The sequence below is a fragment of the Cuculus canorus genome, chromosome 5, assembly GCF_017976375.1.
Source record: "Cuculus canorus isolate bCucCan1 chromosome 5, bCucCan1.pri, whole genome shotgun sequence".
In the NCBI taxonomy this organism is placed as follows: Eukaryota; Metazoa; Chordata; class Aves; order Cuculiformes; family Cuculidae; genus Cuculus; species Cuculus canorus.
The window spans coordinates 43,587,647-43,610,620 of record NC_071405.1 but is presented as its reverse complement, the minus strand read 5'-3'; the positions used below and the strand labels follow the sequence as shown (position 1 = coordinate 43,610,620).

At 39.9% G+C, this 22,974-nt stretch overlaps 1 protein-coding gene across 5 annotated transcripts in view; it reads left to right on the top strand.

The window, feature by feature from the left end:
• The first annotated feature begins 732 nt into the window (after nucleotides 1–732).
• The window catches only part of AP2A2 (adaptor related protein complex 2 subunit alpha 2), a 43,967-nt gene continuing 21,725 nt past the window's right edge, over nucleotides 733–22,974 (top strand). For 2 of the 5 annotated variants that reach the window (XM_054067255.1, XM_054067254.1), the window contains exons 1-4: nucleotides 733–913; nucleotides 13,021–13,089; nucleotides 20,924–21,066; nucleotides 21,701–21,894. In XM_054067255.1, coding sequence (XP_053923230.1) covers nucleotides 847–913; nucleotides 13,021–13,089; nucleotides 20,924–21,066; nucleotides 21,701–21,894 — 473 coding nt within the window. In that variant the 5' untranslated portion in view covers nucleotides 733–846. Of the gene's footprint in view, nucleotides 914–2,361; nucleotides 2,499–13,020; nucleotides 13,090–20,923; nucleotides 21,067–21,700; nucleotides 21,895–22,974 lie in introns of all 5 variants that reach the window. The other 3 variants (XM_054067257.1, XM_054067256.1, XM_054067258.1) reach the window with 2 other exon arrangements.

Below are 22,974 nucleotides of genomic sequence, written 5' to 3'. Positions count from 1 at the left end.
ACCTGGCCTTGAACACCTCCAGGGATGGGGCATCCACAACTTCCTCAGGCAACCTGTGCCAGTGCATCACCACCCTCATCGTGAAGAATTTCTTCCTCATGTTTAGTCTACATCTTCTCCCTTCCAATTTAAAGCCCCTCTTTCTGTCACTACATGCCTTTACAAAAAGTCACTCCCCAATTTTTTGTGTGCGCCCCTTTCAGGTACTGGAAGGTTGCTATAAGGTCTCCTCGGAGCCTTCTCTTTTCCAGGCTGAACAACCCCAACTCTCTCAGCCTGTCCTCGTATATGAGGTGCTCCAGCCCTCTGATCATCTTTGTGGCCTCCTCTGGACCCGTTCCAACAGCTCCATCTCCTTCTTATGTTGGGGATTGCAGAAGTGGGCACTGTACTCCAGTCGAGGTCTTACGAGCAGAGCAGAGCAGAGGGGCAGAATCCTCTCCCTCGAGCTGCCGGCCACGCTTCTTTTGATGCAGCCCAGGATGCGGTCGGCTGCGAGCGCGCATTGCCGGCTCATGTCTAGCTTCTCATCAATCCGAGTCGCCCTGGTCCCGTTTGCTCCGATGGCGGTGACTGGGGACCACGTTCCAGCGGCGCCACCGCGGGTCTCCAAGCATCCTCCGCCGTTCTCCCTGAGCTGCCGCGAGGCGGCCGGGGCGCAGCGCGGGGCAGGGGTGGAGCCTCCCGTTAGGGGGCGCTCTGGCCCTGCACGGGCGGCGCCTGCGGGGGCGCGAGTGGTGCGTGCGCGTGCGCGGGGCGGCGGCGGCGGCCTGAGCAGCCCCGCAGGGAGAGTGGGGCAGCTGCAGCGTTTGGCGTCTCGCTGGGCGGCCGGGATAGCGCGCCACGATGCCTGCGGTGTCAAAGGGCGATGGGATGCGAGGCCTGGCGGTCTTCATCTCCGATATCCGGAACTGTGAGTGGCGGCCGAGGCGCGGCCGAGCCGGGGCCTGGGCTGGGCGCCGCCGCGGGGCCTGGCGCCGCGGATCGGGGCCGCTCCTCTCGGTCCCGCTGCCCAATGCTCCCCTCCGTCCTCTCGCCGCGCCTTCGTCGCTCTCCTGGCTCGCGAAATGGCGCCGCGCCCCGGGGGCGGTGCGGGGGGGGCAGCCTCGGGCTCTCGGCCGTGGGTTGGGGCTGGTTTGTGCGTTCCGAGGCGGTGGGTTGAAGGGTTTCCCCGCCGCCCCCCCGCCGGGACCGGGTGCCGAGGGGTCGGTGCCCCCGCTTTATCCGGTGCTGAAGCGGAGCCTGAGGTGCGGGTGGGTTTGTGGCGGGGCGGGGAGAGGCGTCTCTGGTCTCCTAACGCGTCCGGGCGCGGCTTTCAGTTCCAAACGTCATTGATGGCAAGCAGGCCTCAGTGCGGGGAGCAGGGCCCTCTGCGGGGGCGCCCAGGCTTGGCTTAAACCGGCTTTAAAATTTTGGCTTGACAGATATCAGCGCTTAGTGTATTTAAAACCGGGAGAGAAAGGGGTGTGAGGAAGCGTCCTCCTAAGGGAGGAGGGAGAAGCGTGCCTGTGTGCGAGCTGGAGGAGTTGCTGTGAGGGGGAAGGGTGTCTGTCTATAGGGACATCTCAGTGCTCAGCTTTCCTTTTTGACTAAGAATTACTCGTGATAGCAGTTTAATATTAATCTGAGTTAGAGATCTAACTGAATGATGTGGCAGGAATTGCCTGGGGAAGGGCTAAGGTCATTGTGGTCGGTGTGATGTAACAGCTCTGTTTTGTCCACCTGCGTGTCTCTAGATTACTTGAGGCTACTTTAAAAGCAATGGCAATAAAATTTCCTCTCTAGGAGAGTAAAGTGGATTCAGAGAATTTTGTAGTGCAAATTATGATGATCTAACTAGGCTTATATTGGGATAACCACAAACCAGCTTGGAAAACTCTTTATGATGATGTTTTCTGATGATACAAAAAGCTGTGGAGAAAATTATATTGATACAATGGGACCATTAAAACACAGATTTTCCTTAAATTAAATTCAGGTGATTTGGACTTCTAGCTCTGTAAACAGGGGCCTTGTATGTAAAATGCGAAGTGGTCAGGTTGTCTCAGTGTTTCCTTTCAGAACAGAGTTGCAGGTTTTTAGGTCTCTCCAGGCTTCACTTCTGTATGTGCTGTGTATCAGTTCAGGGTTATCTGAATGCTCTTGTGTGTTGTGTCGTTGGCCCAACTATTTACTGAAGATTTTCCAGTGCGGTGGTATAATTCACAAGCTGCAGTAGTTTCACCTGGTGTCCTAGCATTTATGTTTTGCTATTGTATCTACCCACTATTTTTTTCATTATTGTTTTCAATATGATTTTATACTTCATTGTCTCTTATGTCTTGCAGTTGGTTAACATATTTGTCTGCTCTTGTTTTCAAGTGGAGTTCAGCAAAAGGGAATAAAAAAGAAATGTTCAAGATCTTAGGTTCCGAACCCATGTTTAGATATGGGTAATAACAAGACTTCGGGTAGTAGGACAGAACAAATTAACTGCTGATGTTCCCACAAGCTTGCTGGTACGTAGGCAATGTAGGAACTGATAGAACAACCACCTCTGTGTCCAGATTAGACAACAAATCTCTGATGCTCTCAGTGTCTGCAAGAGTGACAAAGATGTAACTTGCTTGTGAAACAAATCAAATGTTAACACTTCCACTGTTTAAGCAAATACTGGTATCTCTCAAATGTTTTGTCCTTGTTCAGATAGCTATTTGGGAGCTGTAGTTACTTTTGTGTCTTTCTGATTTTCATAATTAAGAAAGTAACTACATCTTCCAAATAGTTGCAGAAGAGCTGATAGCTACTGCTAGTAGGTGATTTATACAGCTTCCAAATAGCTGTCTAATTGGCGTTTGAATGTTTTTCCTATGAAGGATCTCCGAGTATTGCCAGCTAACCATGGGCTGATGTATGCTAAGATTCCCAAAATGCTTGAGAGCACTCTCTATAGAGACTCTGCTTTGCAAGCACTGGTACTGGCTTAATTCCATCTCCCCCCCCTTCAGAGTAAGGAGCTAGGTATTTGTCAAGAACAAAAAGCAACAGCTGTTTAGGTGAACAGAATCTTTTGATTTGTAAAGCTAAGATAATATTCCTGTTCTGAGATGGGAGAGAAGCTAGACACCAAGTGCAGGTCTTAACCTCTGTTCTAGCCTTGGTGTTGGGCTAAATATCCAATGGTTGCACTGATGTACGAAATGCCTGCTGGCGTTCTGAATTTCAGTCTTAATTTTTGCTTTATTGAACTCATATCTCCCTGTAATACTGCCATAAGGACCTACCATTTTTTGTTTGCCTACAGTCCTTCCAGATTATGAGTAATGTTGAAACATGGTGTGTGTTTTTTCTGAAAGATTTTGCACAGGTAAGGAATATGCATTATAGATATTGCTGGATGATAAAAATGCAGTTAACTGTGCTCTGGTAAATAAAAGCATGTGATTTCAAGATAATAAAAGAACCTGAACTTCAGGGGGATAGTTACGTAAATTCAGACTACCAAACTTTGGAAATGCTTGTTCTTCTTACATCGGGTCATATTTTTGGGGCATTTGTACTTACATCTGCAGTACTAAATAACGCATCATCCTTTTACAAAGCTATTATATTACTGATTTGGGAGTGTTGTTTTCTTGCCTGCCTGTTTTTACCATCTTGTAAACAGGCTTCAAAAAAGTCTTACTTGATAGCAATTTTCAGTGCTTACAACTTCACTTGATTATGAGTGACCAAACGGCTCACACTGCCAGTCTGTCTATTTTTTAATAGTTAAATAGTTGGTTGCCTGTTAGGTGTATTTTTGGCACTTGCGTTTTCTGTTAAACTTCTTGATTTATGTGTTAAATCCTTCTATGCGGTATTTGACTAAATATAAGAATTACTTTCTACGTGACTTTAAGAAGTCTGCTTAAAATACTCTAGTTTCTGTGAAACGGTAATATTGAGTGACTTTTTCAAAGCAAGATGATCCTTATTCATAAAATTTCAAGTGAATTTTCATAATCTAATAGCATAAGAAAATTAATTATTCTGTATATCCTGATAGCTCTCCAGAATTCTGTTTCAGGGCAGCTTCCTGCTGTGTGCTCTGTATTTTGCATATAGAGGCCCTAGTGCAGGTAGCAGAAAAACAAATGTTTTTTTAATGAAAATATTTCTTTAAGATGCCTGATACTTGCCAGTGGATGTATGGACTTTTCTAGAAACTTGTTCAGTTGGATTCTTTTATAATGTGTGTGAAAGAAGTACAGCAAATAGCTTTTTAGCCTAGCTTTCGTAGACACCAGAGAAGAGACAAGACTCCCATAGATTGAAAGCTGAACTACAGTATTTAATTAAGATAGCCCAGTTAATAAGGACTTAATATGGCTCACTGAGAAAACAGGAGGGTGTGGCTATGTTGTAAATAGATTGTGGTGGTAGTGCAGCTGGAAAGCTCTGAATCCTGTGGTTTGGTGAGATGCTATCCAGACTTAGGAGTTCAGCCTCAGGAAGAGTCCTTGTAACTGCTTGGATGAAGTGCCTCGTGAGCTAAAACTCAACAAGATCCGCTTGTGTTATAAGCATATGGACTCTGCAAGAAATAATTTACATAGTATGTTAAATCTTTTTTTGTGCATGTACTGCAGAGTTGCTGAAGTGATTTGGCTTATGCAGGATGGCGCTTTGTAAACTCTCCAGCGGTCTTAGCTGACGGATACATCATCTGGAGTCTGTTTTCATTGTTTTTTGAAATAGCCATATGCTTATTTGATGACAAAGTGCTTTTAAGTCATTTGTCTTTTAAGCCTTTAAGTTGCAATAACAGTATTATCACTTGTTCACTCTGAAACTCAGAAAGCTTGCTTCTACCCTTTCTTTTGGGGGCAGTAGTATAGAAATAGTTTCTATTACAGCATTAAGTGTACTACTGATAATCCACTCTGCTGTAAAATTAGGAAGTCATCTACTCTTGGTTTGATGAAATGGGTCTACACTGAGGCAAAAGCTGCTTTTACCATAGGCGTGGAGGACAAGACAATTTTTAATTTCCGTCACTACTTTAGATAACTGTCTAACCTTTTCAGTGTAACTTTCAAAACCGGACAGAGGGAGGAAGGATTCCTTTAGTTTCTTCTCTAAATATTTCTCTGTGTGTTCTGTTGAAAGATACTGTTCCTTTTCCTTGGGCTATGTTTATTCTGTAAATAAAACCCAACGGGTATATTAAAGATCTGTCTCTTCTCATAGAACTTAATGCATTAATTCTTTGTACTGGACAGGGAGAATGTTCAGCCTCTTGAAGTCTGACTTCAGTAGCTTTGCTTCACTGAATTTGGACAGATGCATCAGGTTACAGATAAACAAGTGGGGATTAAAAGGCTAGTTCATTAAATTCTTCATATGGTGATCACCCTTTTGACTGCATGGTAGATAATGTAGTGCATTACCTGTGTATGTGGGAGGAGCATCCACATGAATTAAATGACCATAGGGGTATATATGTAGTTAGTCTCAGTAAGAACAGCCATGCAATGAAACAAAATTCACCTATGGTGAGCTGGGGACTTACAGCTTCTTTTAGTGCTATATGTCAGTGATATGGCTTTTGGTTTGTAAGCTAAAGCTACTGCTTTGCTCCTCTGAGGTATATGTTCTTATTTGCATTGGGTATAGTTTTAAAGTAAGAGTTGAGTTACTTCTGTAGACAGTCCATGGCACTTCTCGATTTTCATTCTTAGATTACTTGCATCTTTGAAGAAATTTGAAAGCAAGGCATCTTGATTTACTCTCCTATTTCTCTTGCAAAGTTATGGCCACTCATCCTATAAAAAATCCAGTGTGCTGCTTAGAGCTATAATAAGCACTAAGTCTTGCATCACTTGCTACTATTTGCAGGGAGTGATTTAAGGAAAACACAATTAGCAGGAGATTATTCTGAGAAGGATGTATAAAACCAAATTAGTGTTCTGCCTATGGCTTCTCTATCATTTCATGGAACTTGTGAGGGGCTGGGTTTTTTGGGTTGGTTGGTTTGTTTTACACTTGTTGGATTTGTGCACATTTGACTGAGGAAAGTGGAAAGTAGGCAAAGGTGATAATTTAAAGATGAGAGGTAGAGAAGAGTTGGAATATCTCATGTGACATCCAGCCTCTTGATTAGAGACATCGGAAAACATAACATCTGCTAAATTTGAAATCCTTTGGATAAATGCTGCCTGTCATGACTGTTAAGAGGAAGTTAAGAAGTATTGCAGAAACTGTGGTGTATTTGCATCAATCAGTGGCCTCATAGAGGATTTTTTTTTTTTAAGGCCTATGAAATAGTAGTTTACAATTTGACTAGGAGATTTTGGATAAGCCTCAAACTGATTTTATAGTATTTGAATGTGAGCCAAGGTAGAAGAGAGTCCACGGTGACTTCTGCCAAATCTGTGGAAGTACTATGTTATGCTGTTCAAGGGAGTGCTGGTGTATAGTGTGAAAATACTGTTCAAGGAAATTGCTACTGAAATGCTGCTCAGTCAGGGAAGGAGGAAGAGCTGCTTTATGTAGTAGCCTAACCTTGCACATCTGCTTTTGTGTATCTTCTTAGCTTGGAGCTTCTCTTTTGATATGAGTCAATGTCGTTTTGTCAACTGAACTGCCAAATAAATGTTCCGTGTATTGTGAAGTCACTCAGATACAAGTTTCCACTAAATTTTCAGATTATTTCAGGAAGTATCTGGTATTAAGCTAGTCCCTAGTTACTTCTCAGACACTTTCACAATTTGAACTGTAGTGTTTTTCTTAACTTTTGGTGCCTAGTTAAAAGAATTCCATGGTAGGCACCTAAAATTCTTAAACTTCTATTAAATTGCCTCAAATAGAGTGTCTGAATTGTGATAGGATTTGGAAGCCACAATGTGCTCTTTTGCATTTATTTCCATTCCCTTATAAGAACAAGGAGTTAAATGTTTTACTGGATTAGAGTAAAGCCTGTGACTCCCTGCTGTTCCATGAGAAGTGGTGTTACAAGGGAAAATCTCTAGCAGCATACTGGAGGAAGAAGTCAGTTCTGTGGGTGGTAGTTCACTTACTGTGAAGAATATTGGAAAATGTGCACTACAGAGTACTAAAATGTGATCAGTAGACCATTGATTAGACATCCATTACTACAGACAGTGACAATCACAACAGGATGTCTCAAGACACAAAAGTCTTCAACTGCTTTTGTGCCATTCATGATCTTCAACATGATAGGCATTTTTTTTCCTCTGATCAAACATGTCTTGTGAAAGGACAGCATGCAATCATGTGTAAACATCTTGTGGTAAATGAAAACATCATTAAGCAAAAATCTTGTTCTACAGCCTTGAACTATTCAATTTCCGAACAAAACTGAAGCCATACTAACATCTTAAGAAGATCAGGTGTTTTGTAGTAGTCTCTTTGTGTTACTTGCATAGTAAGTTTATAGAAAATAGCATCAGCATCCTCCTTCAGGCATACTCGGGTGAACCTGGAACCTTCATCTTTATTGTAGTGCTCTAGATAGTTTAGCCAAATGGATGTGTTTATGCTGACAAACACATAACGTGAGGGCAGGCATACAACAAACGGACCACTCTAATGTATTGTTATATAACCCACCTCCCTTTTGGCCTTCTTCCCTCCTGTGCTAAATAACCAGTTGTCTGAGAGATTAGAGAGAGGTGGAGGATGGATATGGTGTTTTATTTCATGAAGCTAAATAATCTGCATCGCAAATAGCTAATCTATACTCTAGAGTTGTAACGTGAGTATCTGTTCTTCTGTCAGGCAAAGGTAGTGGTTTAGTTTACTGATATAAGATGTAAGTATAAAAGCTACCACAAGTGCACAAATGGTTGCACTGATTACAGTTACGTTAATATTTCTCTATAAGTATTTGCACCGTTTTTATGGTAGCAATACTAGTGTTTGTTTTGATGTGGGCCCCTTCTTTCAATCATTTACTTTTCTGTCCCATGGCAGGTTTAAGAATGCAGTGTAGTCTTAGCATCATGTTAGCAAGCTGTTTTAGCAATAGGAAAATGGTTAGTTTCATTGCTTTATGCCAGCTATGGTATGTTTGGATGGTGAATGTGGTGAACTTGCTCTCTACTTGGTCATGTATTCTGCTGGCATTATCACTTGTAGTAAAGCTGATATGATTTACCCTTTGCATATTAAATAAACCAATTTTGCCCTCTGCTGTTTGGCTCCCTAACTGACCTACAACAATACTAACTCATCAGTTAGCTTATATGCTCCTAGTGTAAAGGCTAATTAAAACATAGCAAAACAGAAAAAAAATTAATTTTGGAAAACAGTGACGTGCAGCTCTCAAGGAAACTGTCTTAATATCATCTTTAAAATTGAGAATTTATCTTTTGTGTAAAAACTGTTTTCTTCGCAACTAGATGTTCCTAGCCACTATGAAGTTCAGAGGAGAAGCTGCTGCTCTTTGCCTTGGAAGAATTTGTATTACTGCTCTCCTAAACAGAAAACTAAAGTTGTTCTTTCTTCAAGGCTGGTTTGGTAGTTGAATGTGAACAGAGAGGCATGTTCTGTTAGACAAATGGTAGTGCCGCAAATAGTAACTGACACTACTGCTTGCCTTCAAGAAGCATGACAGAATACTGGCAAGCCTTTTCTTATGCTAATAGAGCCTTCTACTCAACATGCTTTATAGTTCTTCACGCTAATAATGGCACATTTATAATCATAGGATTGTCAGATAGTCACAGTGTGAGTAAGGCTAAGAGGTGACACAATGTAGCCATTCTGACCTGTGCATAAATTCAAATTAAATTAATTATTCGGTGGGCTCAATTACCCTGGCTGCTGGCCGTAAGCAGATTGGAGCCAGATAAGCACTAGGAACATCTAAACTTTTTGAAGCAGGTGTTTTTTTGGTTTGTGGGTTTTTTTTGGTTTTTTTGGTTTTTTTTTTTGCTTTAAATGTTGTCATTACACCTGTCTTGCAAGAACTTGCCTGCAGAAATCTACTCTGCTCAATATTTCTGTAGAGACTTGTATTGAACAAGTGCTTCTCTGTCCCTTTGGGAAAAAAAGTGTACACTTGTTGAGAAATATACTGGTCTCTAAGTGGTCTATAGGAAAACAAAGAACTTATAGCAGTTCTAGTTAATCGTCACAGATGTGCTTTGTGCATCAAACTTGACTTAGGCGGTTTACAGTTAATATAGAAACATGTTAATCTTGATGGAGCAGGTCACTGAGTTGCAAGCATCCCACTAATTCCAACCTTGAAGCCCTTGCTTAGTCTTGCAACCCTGCTGCCAAGTTAGTATTAAGGTATGTCAAATGTTCTCTTCAAACGGAACAGACTTAACAGATCCCTTTCCTGTGATTTCTGTTTGCCTGTTCTGTAGATTGTAATGCAGAACTCCAGAGTGAGAGACGGAGGTGTTATTCATACAGCACTGAAGCTCTGACTGTAGCCTGAATTATTAGGAGATTTAAGAATAGTAATTGGTGCTCTGAAGAGCTGTGCGACTTTTGATGTTCACTATTCTGTCTTTGTTAAACAAGATGATAATTAAAGATAATAGTGCACTGCAGACTAAATTTACCTTGCCTAACCAAGGTAGTAGGCAGCACAATGGAGTCTGAAAGCTGGCAAACTGCCGGATATGAAGTACTCACTAGTAAGTACTTCAGATAATGTTGTGGCTGGGTATCTGTTTGCTCAGGTACTCGTCTTGGAGAGGACTTACAGCAGTCATATACTAGAGCTGTAAAGCTATAAGCAGTATATGTATTTTCTATTAAATAGCCAGCCAAAGTTGCTTGAAATCATCTCTTAATAACTTATTATGAATATTTAATCAATTATTATTATTGATAGTCTTACTAAACTGGAAAAAGGCTGAATAGGTGATAGTGTGAAGCATGTGGCCTGAACTGATGTGGAATATAATCTTGTTCTCTTGTGTAAATACTGTTCTACATATCAGTTTGTATTCATGATGCAACCTTCATTAAGCCTTTACTAGCTGAATAGCTTGGCTGCAGCACATTTTGTTGGAATACGGCTTTCATAATTTCTTGAAACTGGATGTTCTGTAACAGCCTGGAAGTACAGCAGAACAATTGCCTTTGCAAGCTTTGAAATGTAAACCTCTAGTTCTGCAGCACAAGAGTCCTTCAACTGTCACCAGTAGTGGTCTGATCTTCATTTTTAACTATTCTTAGGGTTACTTAAGTGTTTCTAGTGATGGTAAAAGTAAAATATGCTTGTAGAAATTCTTCAGTGAGTGTTATCGTGGCTGGATAATGAGGTGAAAACTGTTAATCAAACACATTTTGTCTAACAGCCTCTGACTGCCTCCCAACCCTTCCCACTTACCGAAAATTGGTCCTTGGTGTTTGATACTTTTATTTTCTTTTTTCCTGCACATGGAACAAACTGAAGATACCTGCCACTGTGAGGTTTAGTTTTGCTTTGTCATCCTCTAGTATAAATTAAATTTGAATAAGATTCCTATGCAATGTGACTGCTGATATTCAGGTAATTTGGTTTTAGATATTTGAGCTTGGTTTTCACTCATGAGTTAATCCTAAACATTGTTATGTGACTATCCGCAGTGACTTTTAACATCCAGTGTGCTAGTGCTGCTCTCTAAAACTGCAATTTCAGGCACGTATAGACTGTAATCAGTAATTGGGAAACAAGAGAATCATTCAACTTGATTTCCAATGTATGGAGTTAAACTTTTATTACCATTTAATTGCTATGCTATTTTTTTTGGTCAAGGTCTAGGTGGGATTATATACTGCATTCAGAAGAGGACAGCCTGAAGGAATTATTCAAAACAGGATTTTGTTCATATGTTGTGCAAGTTTTTAAGAGATAATAAACCTTCAGATGTGAATTTGCTGTTTAATATGTATGTTCCTGTCAACTCACTGCTACAGCTGTGTTCACAGGGGCTGGGATTTTGACTTTTGCATTGCTGAGGCTGCAGTCCATTTTTACCAAAGGTGCTGACTTTACAAATTCCTGAAGTATTTTAGTCAGGCTTCCCCTAATACTCTATTGCTTGCTTAGGACACAAAGAACCCAGTTTTCAGCAGTAACTGATAATGCTGCTTGAAAGATTTGCTGAGAGGTTTTGGTGATTAAAAAAAAAAAAAAAAAAAAATCACCCTTGATTTCATCTTGGCTCAGGAAAAGATGGCTGAGATGTACTTACTCTCTTTGACACCACCCCCCCAGCATCAATGATAATTGCCATGCTTGTTGAGGTTGGAGAAACAGTTGCTAATGATTCAAAGTAAATATTGCAATATGCTGTCCATACAAACAGAACCTAAAGATGTAGAGCAAGGACCTAGCTTCCAAACTTAGGTAGCTAAATAACCTCACTCTGTGTAGCAATATCCAAAACTAAGGTCTTTGCCTTGTGAATATAAACGAAGTGCAAAATCTCCAGATTTGGTGGTAATGTTTTAATGAGATGTGCCCTTCACCTGGTAAAAGGGAAAAGAAAAGAATGGTTCTAGAAATCAAAATTTTCATCTGGAGCAGATGAATTGATGGAAATGAGGGAAGTGTTTTCAGGTCTTGAAAAAGTATGCTAACTTGTTAGCAAAATTGGGGTGGTTTTTGTCTACATGTTGCAGCCCACTTTAAAAGAAAGTGAGTTCTTTTTTCCCCGCATGGGGCTGAAGTAATTCAAAATCACTCGGAGGTATAGGTGTACATTGTATGTTTACTAAACAATGCATGCCCTTAAAACACTGGCTTCAAATGGTCAAACAACCCTCACGGACAGAGCATGGACAGGGAAAGACGCAGCTGCAGAAGTGACTGAAAGTCAGGGCAGTGGCAACATTTCGCAACACTGTAACAAGCTGCCGCAAACCCCAGGAAGAGTCCTAATGCTCCTAGGGTCAAACCTGAAATCGAACTACTACTGCCCGCTGCAGCCGCACGTGTAACAAAGAGAAAAGATAGGAAAAGATAAAAGTTACAAGAAGCAGATAGTTGCAAAGAGATATGAGAGGTATTGACCACCGTAGAAGCTCCACGTGTAGCAGCATGTGTTTCTTTGTCTGGTGGGTCCAGAAGATGATGGGTGTCCACAGACAACACACAAACACCACACAAGACAAACGGGGAGGGACAAGCAGACAAACAGAGAGAGAGTTGCAGAGAGAGAGAAAAACCAGAGAGCGACAAGACAAACAGATGAAACAGAGATGAAGTTACAGAGAGAGTTTGCAGGCCTTCACGGAGGTTTTTAAACTCTGTCCCCGCCCCTCAAACTCTGTCCCCGCCCCTCACCTGATCAGGCGAGGGGGACAGGTAATGGGCTCAGGCATGTCCCTCCTCCCTGGACAAGTGCAGACATACTCTCCAGCACTTCTGGCCTTGCCGCTGAGGCTGAGGGCGATCTTTGAGCCATTCAACTCATGCCAGGCCAGGTCCACACACTATGTAAACACTCACACCCTTTTGGCGTATGTTACTGTGGCCCTCTGTTCATAGAGTATGGACCCAGGAGCAAAAGACTTGCTTCAGTCTAGCAGTGAATTCTTAATGCTGGCAAGTATCTTAGACATGAACACTTGAGTATGACCATTCAGTAGTGAAACAGTAAATTGGCTTGTTCTTAAGGTTTGTAAGATTGTGCTTAGGAGACCCTTTCCTTCAGAGTACAGTCAACATAATAATAGAATTGGAAGTAAAATTCAGTTTTCTTTTATCAGCTTGAGTAGAAAAGCTGTAGCATTTTTTGAAAGTCAGTAATAAACACATATCACATTAATTATATATGACTGATACTATCTGAGGTCTGCAGAGCTGCTTGAGACAGGGTGGTCCTAATAGCTTCTCAAACTGCCATATAAAGAGTTGCTGCTTATCTCTGTGAAGTTTGTCTTCATCTAGTCCTGGTACTGGAAGGGAGAGTAGTAATTCCTCTTGATGTTTGTATGTTCATACGGCATGGTTGGGTGGAAAGAAGTTTAGGGTGGCAAAGGACTGTCCAAAGCAGTGTACCCTAATGTCTGTTCTTTTGATTTCAGGCAAAAGTAAAGAAGCAGAGATAAAAAGGATAAATAAAGAACTAGCAAACATTCGGTCAAAATTTAAAGGTAAGTGACTTGATCATACTAAATTATACATATTTCCTCATACAACTTTCTTCTGTGGGGTTTTGGGTTTTTTTATCATCTTTAGACTTTTTTGTCAAACGCTCATGCAAGCAAAATGCTAGAGCAGGCTGTTAGAGTAACTATTGAAAATATTCTCTTAAGTGCAGAACTTCTTGACAGTCCTGTGGCTCTTGGCCATAACAGAAGAAACCTCCCTCTTATATCAATGAACTGAGCTACTGTTCACAAACTTTTTCTAATACTTTACTTCCAAACCATGTGGCTACTCAGCCTGTTTTCTTCCAGAAGGCCATGAACTAGTTTGAAGAAAACATAGGTGGATGTAATTATTTCCAGTGAAACAGAATCTGTTTAAACTTTTCCTCCGTCTCTCTTCCCTCCAACCCTTTTAGGAAAGCACTAGGTTAGGCTGTCTTCTAGCAGAATTAAGATGACAATGTGTAGTTGATGAAGCCATACTTCTTAACTGCTCCCATAAGCAACAGCTATACAAATTATTCATATGAAACAAGGAATATGCAGTGACTAATTCCATCCTTGCGTGTTCCAAGAGGCTTTTAAAGTAACTTTTAAAAACACATGGTAAAACTCATACTGTAAATGTATTCAAGTTGTATATATGGCTTCAAATGTTAAAGATTATGAGAGGTAGTTGAGATGCTTTGAATGGAGTTCTACCAGTGCTGGCTGTGGCAAACGTTCTTTCTATGTGAATAGTTACAGGATTGTGTGTATTGCTAGGTAAGGCATAGCAGCGTAGAGGTCATCGTGGCTTCAGAATTTGCTATATTTGGATTCAGCGCATTTACCTTAATTATCTAGCCTAACAGACTAATGTAGCTATCTGGAATACTTAACTCCTTAGCAAAGCCTGAAATAACTTTTCTGAACTTCATAGGGATCTGTTGCCACTTTTGAAGTGGTATGTCTCTTAAAGGCATAACAAGACCTGCAAAAATTAAGACTGTCAAAAAAAGCTTGGAAAGGGAAAAGTTGACCATAGTGCAAGACTCTCAAGACAAGTTAAGAAATTATTCAAAAGTAGAAACCATCACATTCCTTTGTGCTACCATTTCTCACTTAGAAATTTCAACCAACTTTATCCAGGGTTGTAACTTCAGTTGTAGGCTGGCTGGGGGTACTTTAATGGCTATTTTTCTAGGATAAATAGAAAAAGGACCAATCATTTAGTCATCTCCCTAATGTTGTCATGTTGGTTTTCAATTCTTCTTAATTGCAGCTGATGTTGATCTACCTTTTACTAGAAATAGCAGGCTTTGCATAGTCTCTTCTACGGACTATTCTCTATCACTCAGTCCAAGTCTAAAACTTGTGTCAGTTTTCTAGTCAGTGACCACTTGTGTCCTTTTTCCAGACAGTGACCAGCAGATACTGTCTTCAAGTACTAAGTTTTCCATGCATATTGAGGAACTAGCACATAGTTCAAGAGCTACTAGAAACCTGCACACAAGAGTAACAGCCATTTTTTTTTGTTAATTCCAGCTCTGATCAAAGTGGATCCTGTTATTGCTTAGCAAATTTAAGCATAAAATTGTAACTTTCAAATAAAACTGTTTAATCTCCAAGCAAGATCTATACTAGACAATTAAGTACATTTTTCAGATAAAGAGATTGAATTTAACTAAAAACTATTTAAGAAATTTCTGTATGCTTAAGAAGTTAGTCAGTTTCATGTTACTTTATCTTTCAGCTAATTTCATGAAGTTGATTAATATGGAATATACAGCCACAAAGACTGCTTGTTTTCTCTTGGTCTGCTTTTGTAAAACTACTTGCTGTAAGATACCAGGATTATTCATTGGTTCATTTCAGCACCTAACTTATTTACTTATGTGTTTAGACAAGGGGTTTGTTTTTTTCTAGAAAGCAGCATGTCACTTTCCCTGTAGATATATTAACAGTTACTCCACCCATGCCATTCTGTCATCAAGAACAACTAGAGGTTAATTCCTAGCTGGAAACCTTGCTGCAGTCATGCTAACACAGAAACCTAGTTCTTTCAGCATCTTAACTTCAGGCTGCATCACCTTTTTTAATCTTGATTTGGTTGATGGGCAAGCTTTAGCTTGTTTGCAAAACCTGATCAATTTTTTACTAATGAAACTGGAAGCTTTCATCGGACTGAGTCTTCAGTTTGCAGAGAAGATGTGAAAAAATCAAAAGGCATGAAAAAATGACAGTTATGTAAGCTCCTTCAGAACCTCACTGTTTACTACATGTTCCAGTAAATTCTCTGGTTAATTGTCATGCAGAGAAGAAATGATCATGGGAACCTTTGGCTGTGTAGACTCATGAATCAGGCAGTGAACTGAGAGTAGAGGTGCTTTCAGCAAAGCAGTGCAATGACTTTAGCTTGCATACCTTGTGCACCATCCTTTAAGCACAGTTTAAGTAGTTCTGAATAAATGTGTGTGCTCCTTCAATAGCTTGGGTGAAAGATGACTAAACCTTCCCATGAGCTGATCCTCATTATGGCTGCTTTATTACTGAATTTGTGTGGATTTTAGGTGGAAAATTTTACTTAGTTGAAGACAATAACTTGGTGTATCCTGGAAGAAAACTAGACATCAGTGTGACAATTTTGAAGAAGCTGACTTTGGACAACTTGTTGTGTAACTGCTTGAAGCCTTGAGAGTGTGAGGAGGTGATAGCTGTATATCTTTCTGCTGCAGAAGTTCAGTGTGGGTTTTGTGCTGAGTGGTTCTTCCTTGCAGAAGGGCTGTGCGAAAATAAACAGACCTTGATAATGCATTTTATTCTTGGTTTAAGTGAATTTCTTTCTATGTAGTTCTGACTTTAAAAAATTTTTAAAAATAGTTTGGATTGAGACAAATTTGTGATGATGAACTCTCTTGCTAAATAATTTTGGGGGATACTGGGCCCTGAATAAATTGCTGAGCTGAAGATGCAACTGTTGGACTGGCTGCATTGCTGTAACCAGGGAAAGAACTGACTGTGAGAAGCAAGGCCGGCTGTAGTACCTCTTGACACAGATATGGTCTTGCTTGATACAGCATAGGAGGTTGGTGCTGCTTATGTATTCTTTCCTGAATCTCAACCTCTATACTCCTTGCCATACCTTGTTACAATATCTAGGGCCCCACTCCATGTAACTTGCAAGCTGCATTTTTAAACTGTTACAAAGTATTTCTAGGGTAGCCTGCTATGTAGGATACTCTTGTACTTAACAGGCTGGGATTAGGCTCTACATCTCTGGAACAGCCATACTTTTCTTGAACTGAGACAACGTACACAGTGGTGTTGCATTCTGTCTCGCGTCTGTGCTCCCAGCTCAGAAGGAATCTAGAATCTCTGTACTCTGAAATGATTGTCTCTTTCTGCACAAGGAAGCTCCATTGCTGAGGGCAGTGTGTCCTTGACAGTTGGTTTTTAAATACTTTTGCAATAACTGAGATAAGATGCATGTAGTGGAGAGAACTACGACAGCATAATAAAGCAGAAGTTGTAGGAGTTCGGTGTGAGCTGGAGAAATATTATTCCTTTTGTTTTACCTGTGAAGACTGCCAGCTGATTTTGCTTCTATGCTTGAACCAAACTAGAAGTCTGTTGGTCAGGACAGTAATTGTTTTGTAAATTTGAAAAGATATCTGGTTTATTAACGTACTATGTCATTTTGATCTCTTGGAGCAGAATTTGTGTATTAATCAAACTGACAACAAATCTCTACGCTGTTTCCACAGTAAAAGGGAACTTTATTCTTTGCTTGATTCAGACTTGTTCTTTTTTCCAGATCTGGCATTAAATTTTAGTTTTGTTCTGAATTTCTTAATAGACTTTGTTATGAGAAGGGCCCTAGACTTCAGGCATGCTAGTGTATCTTAGTTTTGGCTTGTGCAGAAATGTCCCAATGTCACTTGATAATCTCGGGGCGGGGTTTTAACTTCAACTCACTTGTTTTCAAGCAAGTCTTCTCTGCAGTCGCAAACTACCAGTAACCGTTTTCAGGATATTCAACACAAGCCTCTAAATACCCGTTTTAAACAGGATCTGTGTAACAGTGAATTGCTTTCCTGGCAGGCTGTGAAAGCATAGTCTTTATATTTAAGTTGGTTCTGGTTAACCACACTATCTTCTGATCATCTGAGATATATGAAGGCAATCAAACAGTAAAATGATAAAGTGTCTTCATTGACAAAGTGAATTGTTGGAAGTAAAACCAGGCTTCAAATATCACCCAGGTTGTAGGGCTGCTCTAGTAATACTGCGTTCTGGTGGTAATAGTATGGTAACTAAATACTAGCTTATGGATTTGTATGGGTTGTCTGCCACAAATATTCAGCCTTTTATGTAGAGGGCTTGGACAGTCACTCTTGTGGAAAGGCAAACGTTGTCTCAAAGTGTTACATACATTTATAAAAAGCAACTTCATTTTTCTTAACTTCTAAGCTAGTGTTAGTCCTTCTGATACAGTATAGCACTGGATTGCTGTCAACTGAAGTCAGTGTCAGCCTAGGAAGGAACCACACTGAATGCGTAGAAGCCCTTAAGAGTATTGTCCACTGCGTAAGCCATTACTGCAGTTCTAAAAACCAAGATTGTTTTGTCTTTGAGATCGCAATTAACCATCTGGATGCTAGTGAGACTAGACTGGTCAAGCTTCCTTAACCCTCTAACCCCTAGTGAACATCCTGTGGGACTAAACTGCCTTCTTGTTCTCTATGGGCAGCCGACTGTTTTTAATGTATATTGAATTCAATTCACAAGCAGGTAGTGTTTTTTAATTCATGGTCCAAATTAGAGACAGAAGGTGCTGCCTGGAAACCGAAGAGTCTCATAATGCATTTGTGTACCTTCTTTTTTGGAAGGCTGTGTGAAAGAGACCTATGAACAGTGAAGACCAAAGCTTTCCTGTTGGTCTGGTAGAGAGGTGATGCATAGAAATGTGAAAGTAATAATTCTTTCTAAATAACAGTACTACTTGCAGATCAGTTGTTAATAATTTCTTTCTTAGAACAATGACTAATAAACTTCCCAGGGAAAGCAAGTAGCCTTTGAAATGCCCACTGTGCTCAAAATCTGCTGATGTGTGTTCTGAATACTTCCTGTTTCTGCTGACTTGATTTGCAGTACTTGTAGATGTTCCCAAAAGCATTTGAAAATGAGCTGAGTTAAAAGAAATGATTGTGTATTACAATACAGATACCAGAATGTGAAATTTCCTTCTGCTCTTCTTAGGATGTTTGCTTGAGGCTGAGGGAAGTTATTTTAGCACATACTTAAGCAATGAAATTTGTTACTAATATTTAAAATAGAACCTTTATGATTTTTTGTAAATGCTACATGAGAGGGAGAGGAATTGAACAGTTAAATAGTTATTCCTTTGCTGCTTAAGCCATACTTTGAAGGCCACAGCAGATAGGCAGATGTGGCTGAACATAGTTTTTCCTCTGACCATATTGCTTGCAAGGAGGAGGGTGGGGTGGGGAATGCGGCACACCCCACCACCATCCTTTGCTCTGGCTTTTGGAATCTTAATTCAGATTTCTAGTAAAGCAAACTGCCCTGGATTCTTATGACTGCTGACTCAGCTGGAAAATAGCCTTGTGGCAGCAAACTGTAAATTTGACTTGAAGAAAACATGTCTTTGAGCTGCTTTCTGCAGAGCTGGCAGTTGTCAAAAGATCTTGATAGGATCCAGTATAGCAGGATTTCACTGTCATGACTGTCTTCAGTAACACTATTTCATGTATCCAAGTAATATGTGACTTGTATTGGCTCCCGTGGTATGGACCTGAAGGCAGGTTTTCTTTGTGCAGCATAAAAATAGCTTTAAGGTAGAGCTTCTTTTATTGGCAACTGATTCACTGTCTCTGCCAGTTTTAAAAAAAAAAAACAAAACCAAAAATCAATGGGTATCTAAACACTCAGTTTTGAAGGGTATCATTGCCCATATGAAAATGGCAGTTGTGTACTTAAACTTATTACTTTTATTTCAATGGAGAAAATTAAAAAATTTCTAGAGTCAAAACAGAAGGCAACCCCCAAAATGCACTATTGCAACCTGTAGACATAAACTTTTATGATTTTCTACCTAAGTGTGCCAGTAGCTTTCTCTTGATTAACTAATGCTACATGGCTTCACATTTTGATGGCAATGTTCATTCCTTCACAACCTGTAAGTTTAGTTTGTAGTGGTAAGGTTTCCGTTGTTTTTATACAGTTAGTGAATGTAATGTGAAATCTCTGGGAGCTGGAGATGCACGCGGCATGGGAATTCTAACCTGCTTCTTCACTAGAAGGAAGAAAGAGAAACTTCTGTACTGTTAAGATTCTTTATTGTACATTTAGCTACCTATTGCAGAAATCTGAATTTGAAAACAAAACGCAGGTTGGACCTTTTTGGTAAGGGCAATGAGTTAGGTACGTCTTATTTAAGATTTACGTTGTGCAATGCTGTTCTGGCTGAACTTGCCTCTCACTAAGGAATGCACACTGATCTGACAGACTAGTTATTCGGGGCCCAGAATGCAGAGGCTAAAGAACTTCATAACCTTGTAGGCAGCAGCATTGATCAAAATTTTGCTATCCTCATTGCACTCTCTAGCAATCTGAACTCTAGCATTCAGGCTTATCTGATATAGTGGATACTCCTTTATCTCCTGATTTGGGATAGGGAGAGTGTTCCACAAAAAGCATATGTTCATATTTAGCCCTTCAGGAAAAGAAGCAGTGTGCATGATGAGCTGTAAGCTGCCGTGCTTTGTTCTCTGCAGCTTTTATGAGCTTCTGAAATACAGCAGTACTGCAACATAAGGCCAAAACTGTTTATGGTTCATTTTTCTTCTAGAACTGAAACACTTGTGGGTTCTTTCATTTTACAAACACTTTAAAGCTCCCATGGCAATTTCATTTCATTTGTGTTTTAAGGCTTTGGGATATACCTCTATCGTTCTATCTTTGTGAAAAGACTTGCTGTTTTCTGTTGCCACAGAGTTCTTGGCTGTGGTACACTTCAGGAAGCGTGATAAGACCTTTTACTGTGATAAAGGTTTGATAAGTGGTTTAATAAGAGAATATGTGTATGGAAGGCCTACAGGTGCTCTTAACAGAAATGGGAAAATTAAAAATTGAGTAAATGTGCGTACTGCCTCTTAGGAAGAAAATGCTTTAAGGGGATAGCAAGATAATTCAGGGAATAGATGACAACATTATTTCATGACTGTCCTTTAGGATGTAGATAATGGTAAATGGAATTAAAATTAAAATCTTCAGGTTTGGATTTTTTTCCTTTATTATGGAATTTCAGATTTGGATACATATTTAAATCATGTGAATGTCTTGTTGATTCACTGATAGCTTTTTCAGTGTTAAGCATTGTTCTCTTCTGGGCCATTAGGAAGAGCTATAAGCTAGCTGTGGTCTGTGACTGGGAATTACTTTTTTAAAACCCAGGAGTTGTTTGATTGTCTAATATCTGTTGATGATTTATGATGACTTTAACATGTTTAGCACAAAATGATGTAAAGACTTAAAGTTTGAGACAGAGACAAGTTTGTGCATTTAGCATTTTGATCACTCTAAGGTGGATAAAAGCAGAAATAATACATTTAAATTTTGTGAAATTCAGGTATTGCAGTAGCTGAACTGTCAGTTAGTTCCTTTCCAGTAGGGTGATATCTAGTGAGTCAAATGTCAATTTAAAGACTTAGAGTTGTGTCTAGCAATTGTTACTGGAAGATATGATGGGGTACTTCAGTGGGACTGAGGAGGGTTGGGAACCAGGTGTAGGTACAATAAAAGCTTCATTCTTCTTTGTGTCCTTGCTTTTCAGGTGATAAGGCTCTGGATGGTTACAGTAAGAAAAAATATGTCTGCAAACTGCTTTTCATCTTTCTTCTGGGACATGACATTGACTTTGGTCACATGGAGGCTGTGAACCTGCTCAGTTCCAACAGATACACAGAGAAACAAATTGTGAGTAACTCAGCCTTTCACCGTTCTGTCTAATATCCTGCCTTATCTCTATAGTCTGTAAAGGAGTTCACTCCACTCCCTGCCCCTCTGTCCCCACCTCTTAAAACCTTATTTTGGAGCTAGCAGTGATTCTGAAATTTAACACCTTTGTGCACAGGGGAATCTTGTACTAAATTGTAAAAGCTAGAGAGCGCGCTCTGCGTACAGTTATTACTTTTCTTAAGAAACTGCTGTGAATCTTACATTAAAGGGTAATTAGCCTTTTAATTTCCAGAACCTCTTTAAGTCTTCCTAGGTAAGGCTGTTTATGTTGAGTAAATGTAACTTACTAGTGTTTGGATAATAAGCCAAATTCTTGATTTACTCCCATTCATCCAAAGTGATGTTTTATGTTTATGCTGAAATAGGTTGATGAACCACTTAAACTGATAAATTAGGGTAACACTGAACTTACTCATTTTTGTTTACTTCTCTTAATCTTTCTAGCTTTCACTCTCATATCTAGATATCTATTTCTGCCCATATGTTTAATACTGCAGGAGAATTGTATATCTTGAAGAATTACTTATGACATTAACAGAAAACGTAGTTTATATCAGCTAAAGTAAATCTTTTCTCTTTTTTGGAATCACAGGGATATCTCTTCATCTCCGTACTAGTGAACTCTAACAGTGAGCTGATTCGCTTAATAAACAATGCGATCAAGAATGATCTGGCAAGCCGCAACCCCACCTTCATGGGACTTGCTCTGCATTGTATTGCTAATGTGGGTAGCCGGGAGATGGCAGAAGCGTTTGCTGGAGAAATTCCAAAAATACTTGTAGCTGGGTAGGTATGACATGCCTCATTCCAATACAGCACCATAAACTTTTGCAGCAAATGTGTTGCATTGCAGCAACTTAATCCATGTTTACAGCCCTGGGCTTGGACTACAAACAGTGACAATTTCCAGTAGCTTCAGACACTTTGATCTAATTGAGCGTGGAATTGCTTGTATAAGTGTACAAATACAAGATGGAAATTAGGATGATGTCAATATCTTGAATAGGCTTTTACAACTTTGTGTTGTGATCTATGATCTTTGTGTTTCTTCTGTATGAATATGGGGTATATTTTAATTTCCATATTTCTCCTGACGAAAAGAAGAAATAAATGAACCTAAATAGATATTTACACTATAAATTTTTGTAGAAACTGAAGCTGTTATTTAAATGGTCCTGACTTCATAAGGAACATGAGAATATTGTGTTGTGCGAATTCTTTCTTTCTTCTTCTACTAGCCATGTAAGCAGGGATTCCTGTAAATGGCAGATAGTCACTGCCAACTTTGTAATTTTCCCTTTGTATTGCTAGTAGTCTCTAACCAGGCCTGACAAATGTCTGGGGCTGTAGTTCAGCAAATCTAAAATGGAACTTGTGATTGCAGGGCTAATTTATTTTGAAATGTAAAATGTCAAAGTGCAAATAGTGTATTTAAATGCTTATGGATACGAAATGGTTTGGAATACGCATGGATCTTGTTTTATAACAAGCTTATGTCTTGCTTTGATATAAAAAAAATAATGCTAGATAATAACTGTATTAATACTCTAAATGCCAAGTACTGGAGCTTGCAAATGTTGGATATGTCCTTGCTTTTGCAACACTAAATTCTGACTGTGTCTGTCACGTGCAGGTTCTGAATTGGTGACAAAGGGAAGGATGTAACATAGTATTTAGATGTGGCAAAAGTCTTGGAAAATACTTCTAAACTCATGAAATAGCGTCGCTACAATGCCTGCTTGAACACTGTTACTCTTTTGCAGAGCTAAAATGGTAGTGTGGGCCAGAAAGAGAAAACTGAGCAGCAAGCACCTGATGCTCAGTATGGGTCTATGCTGGTGGAGAAAGTGGGGGAGAATCTATCCC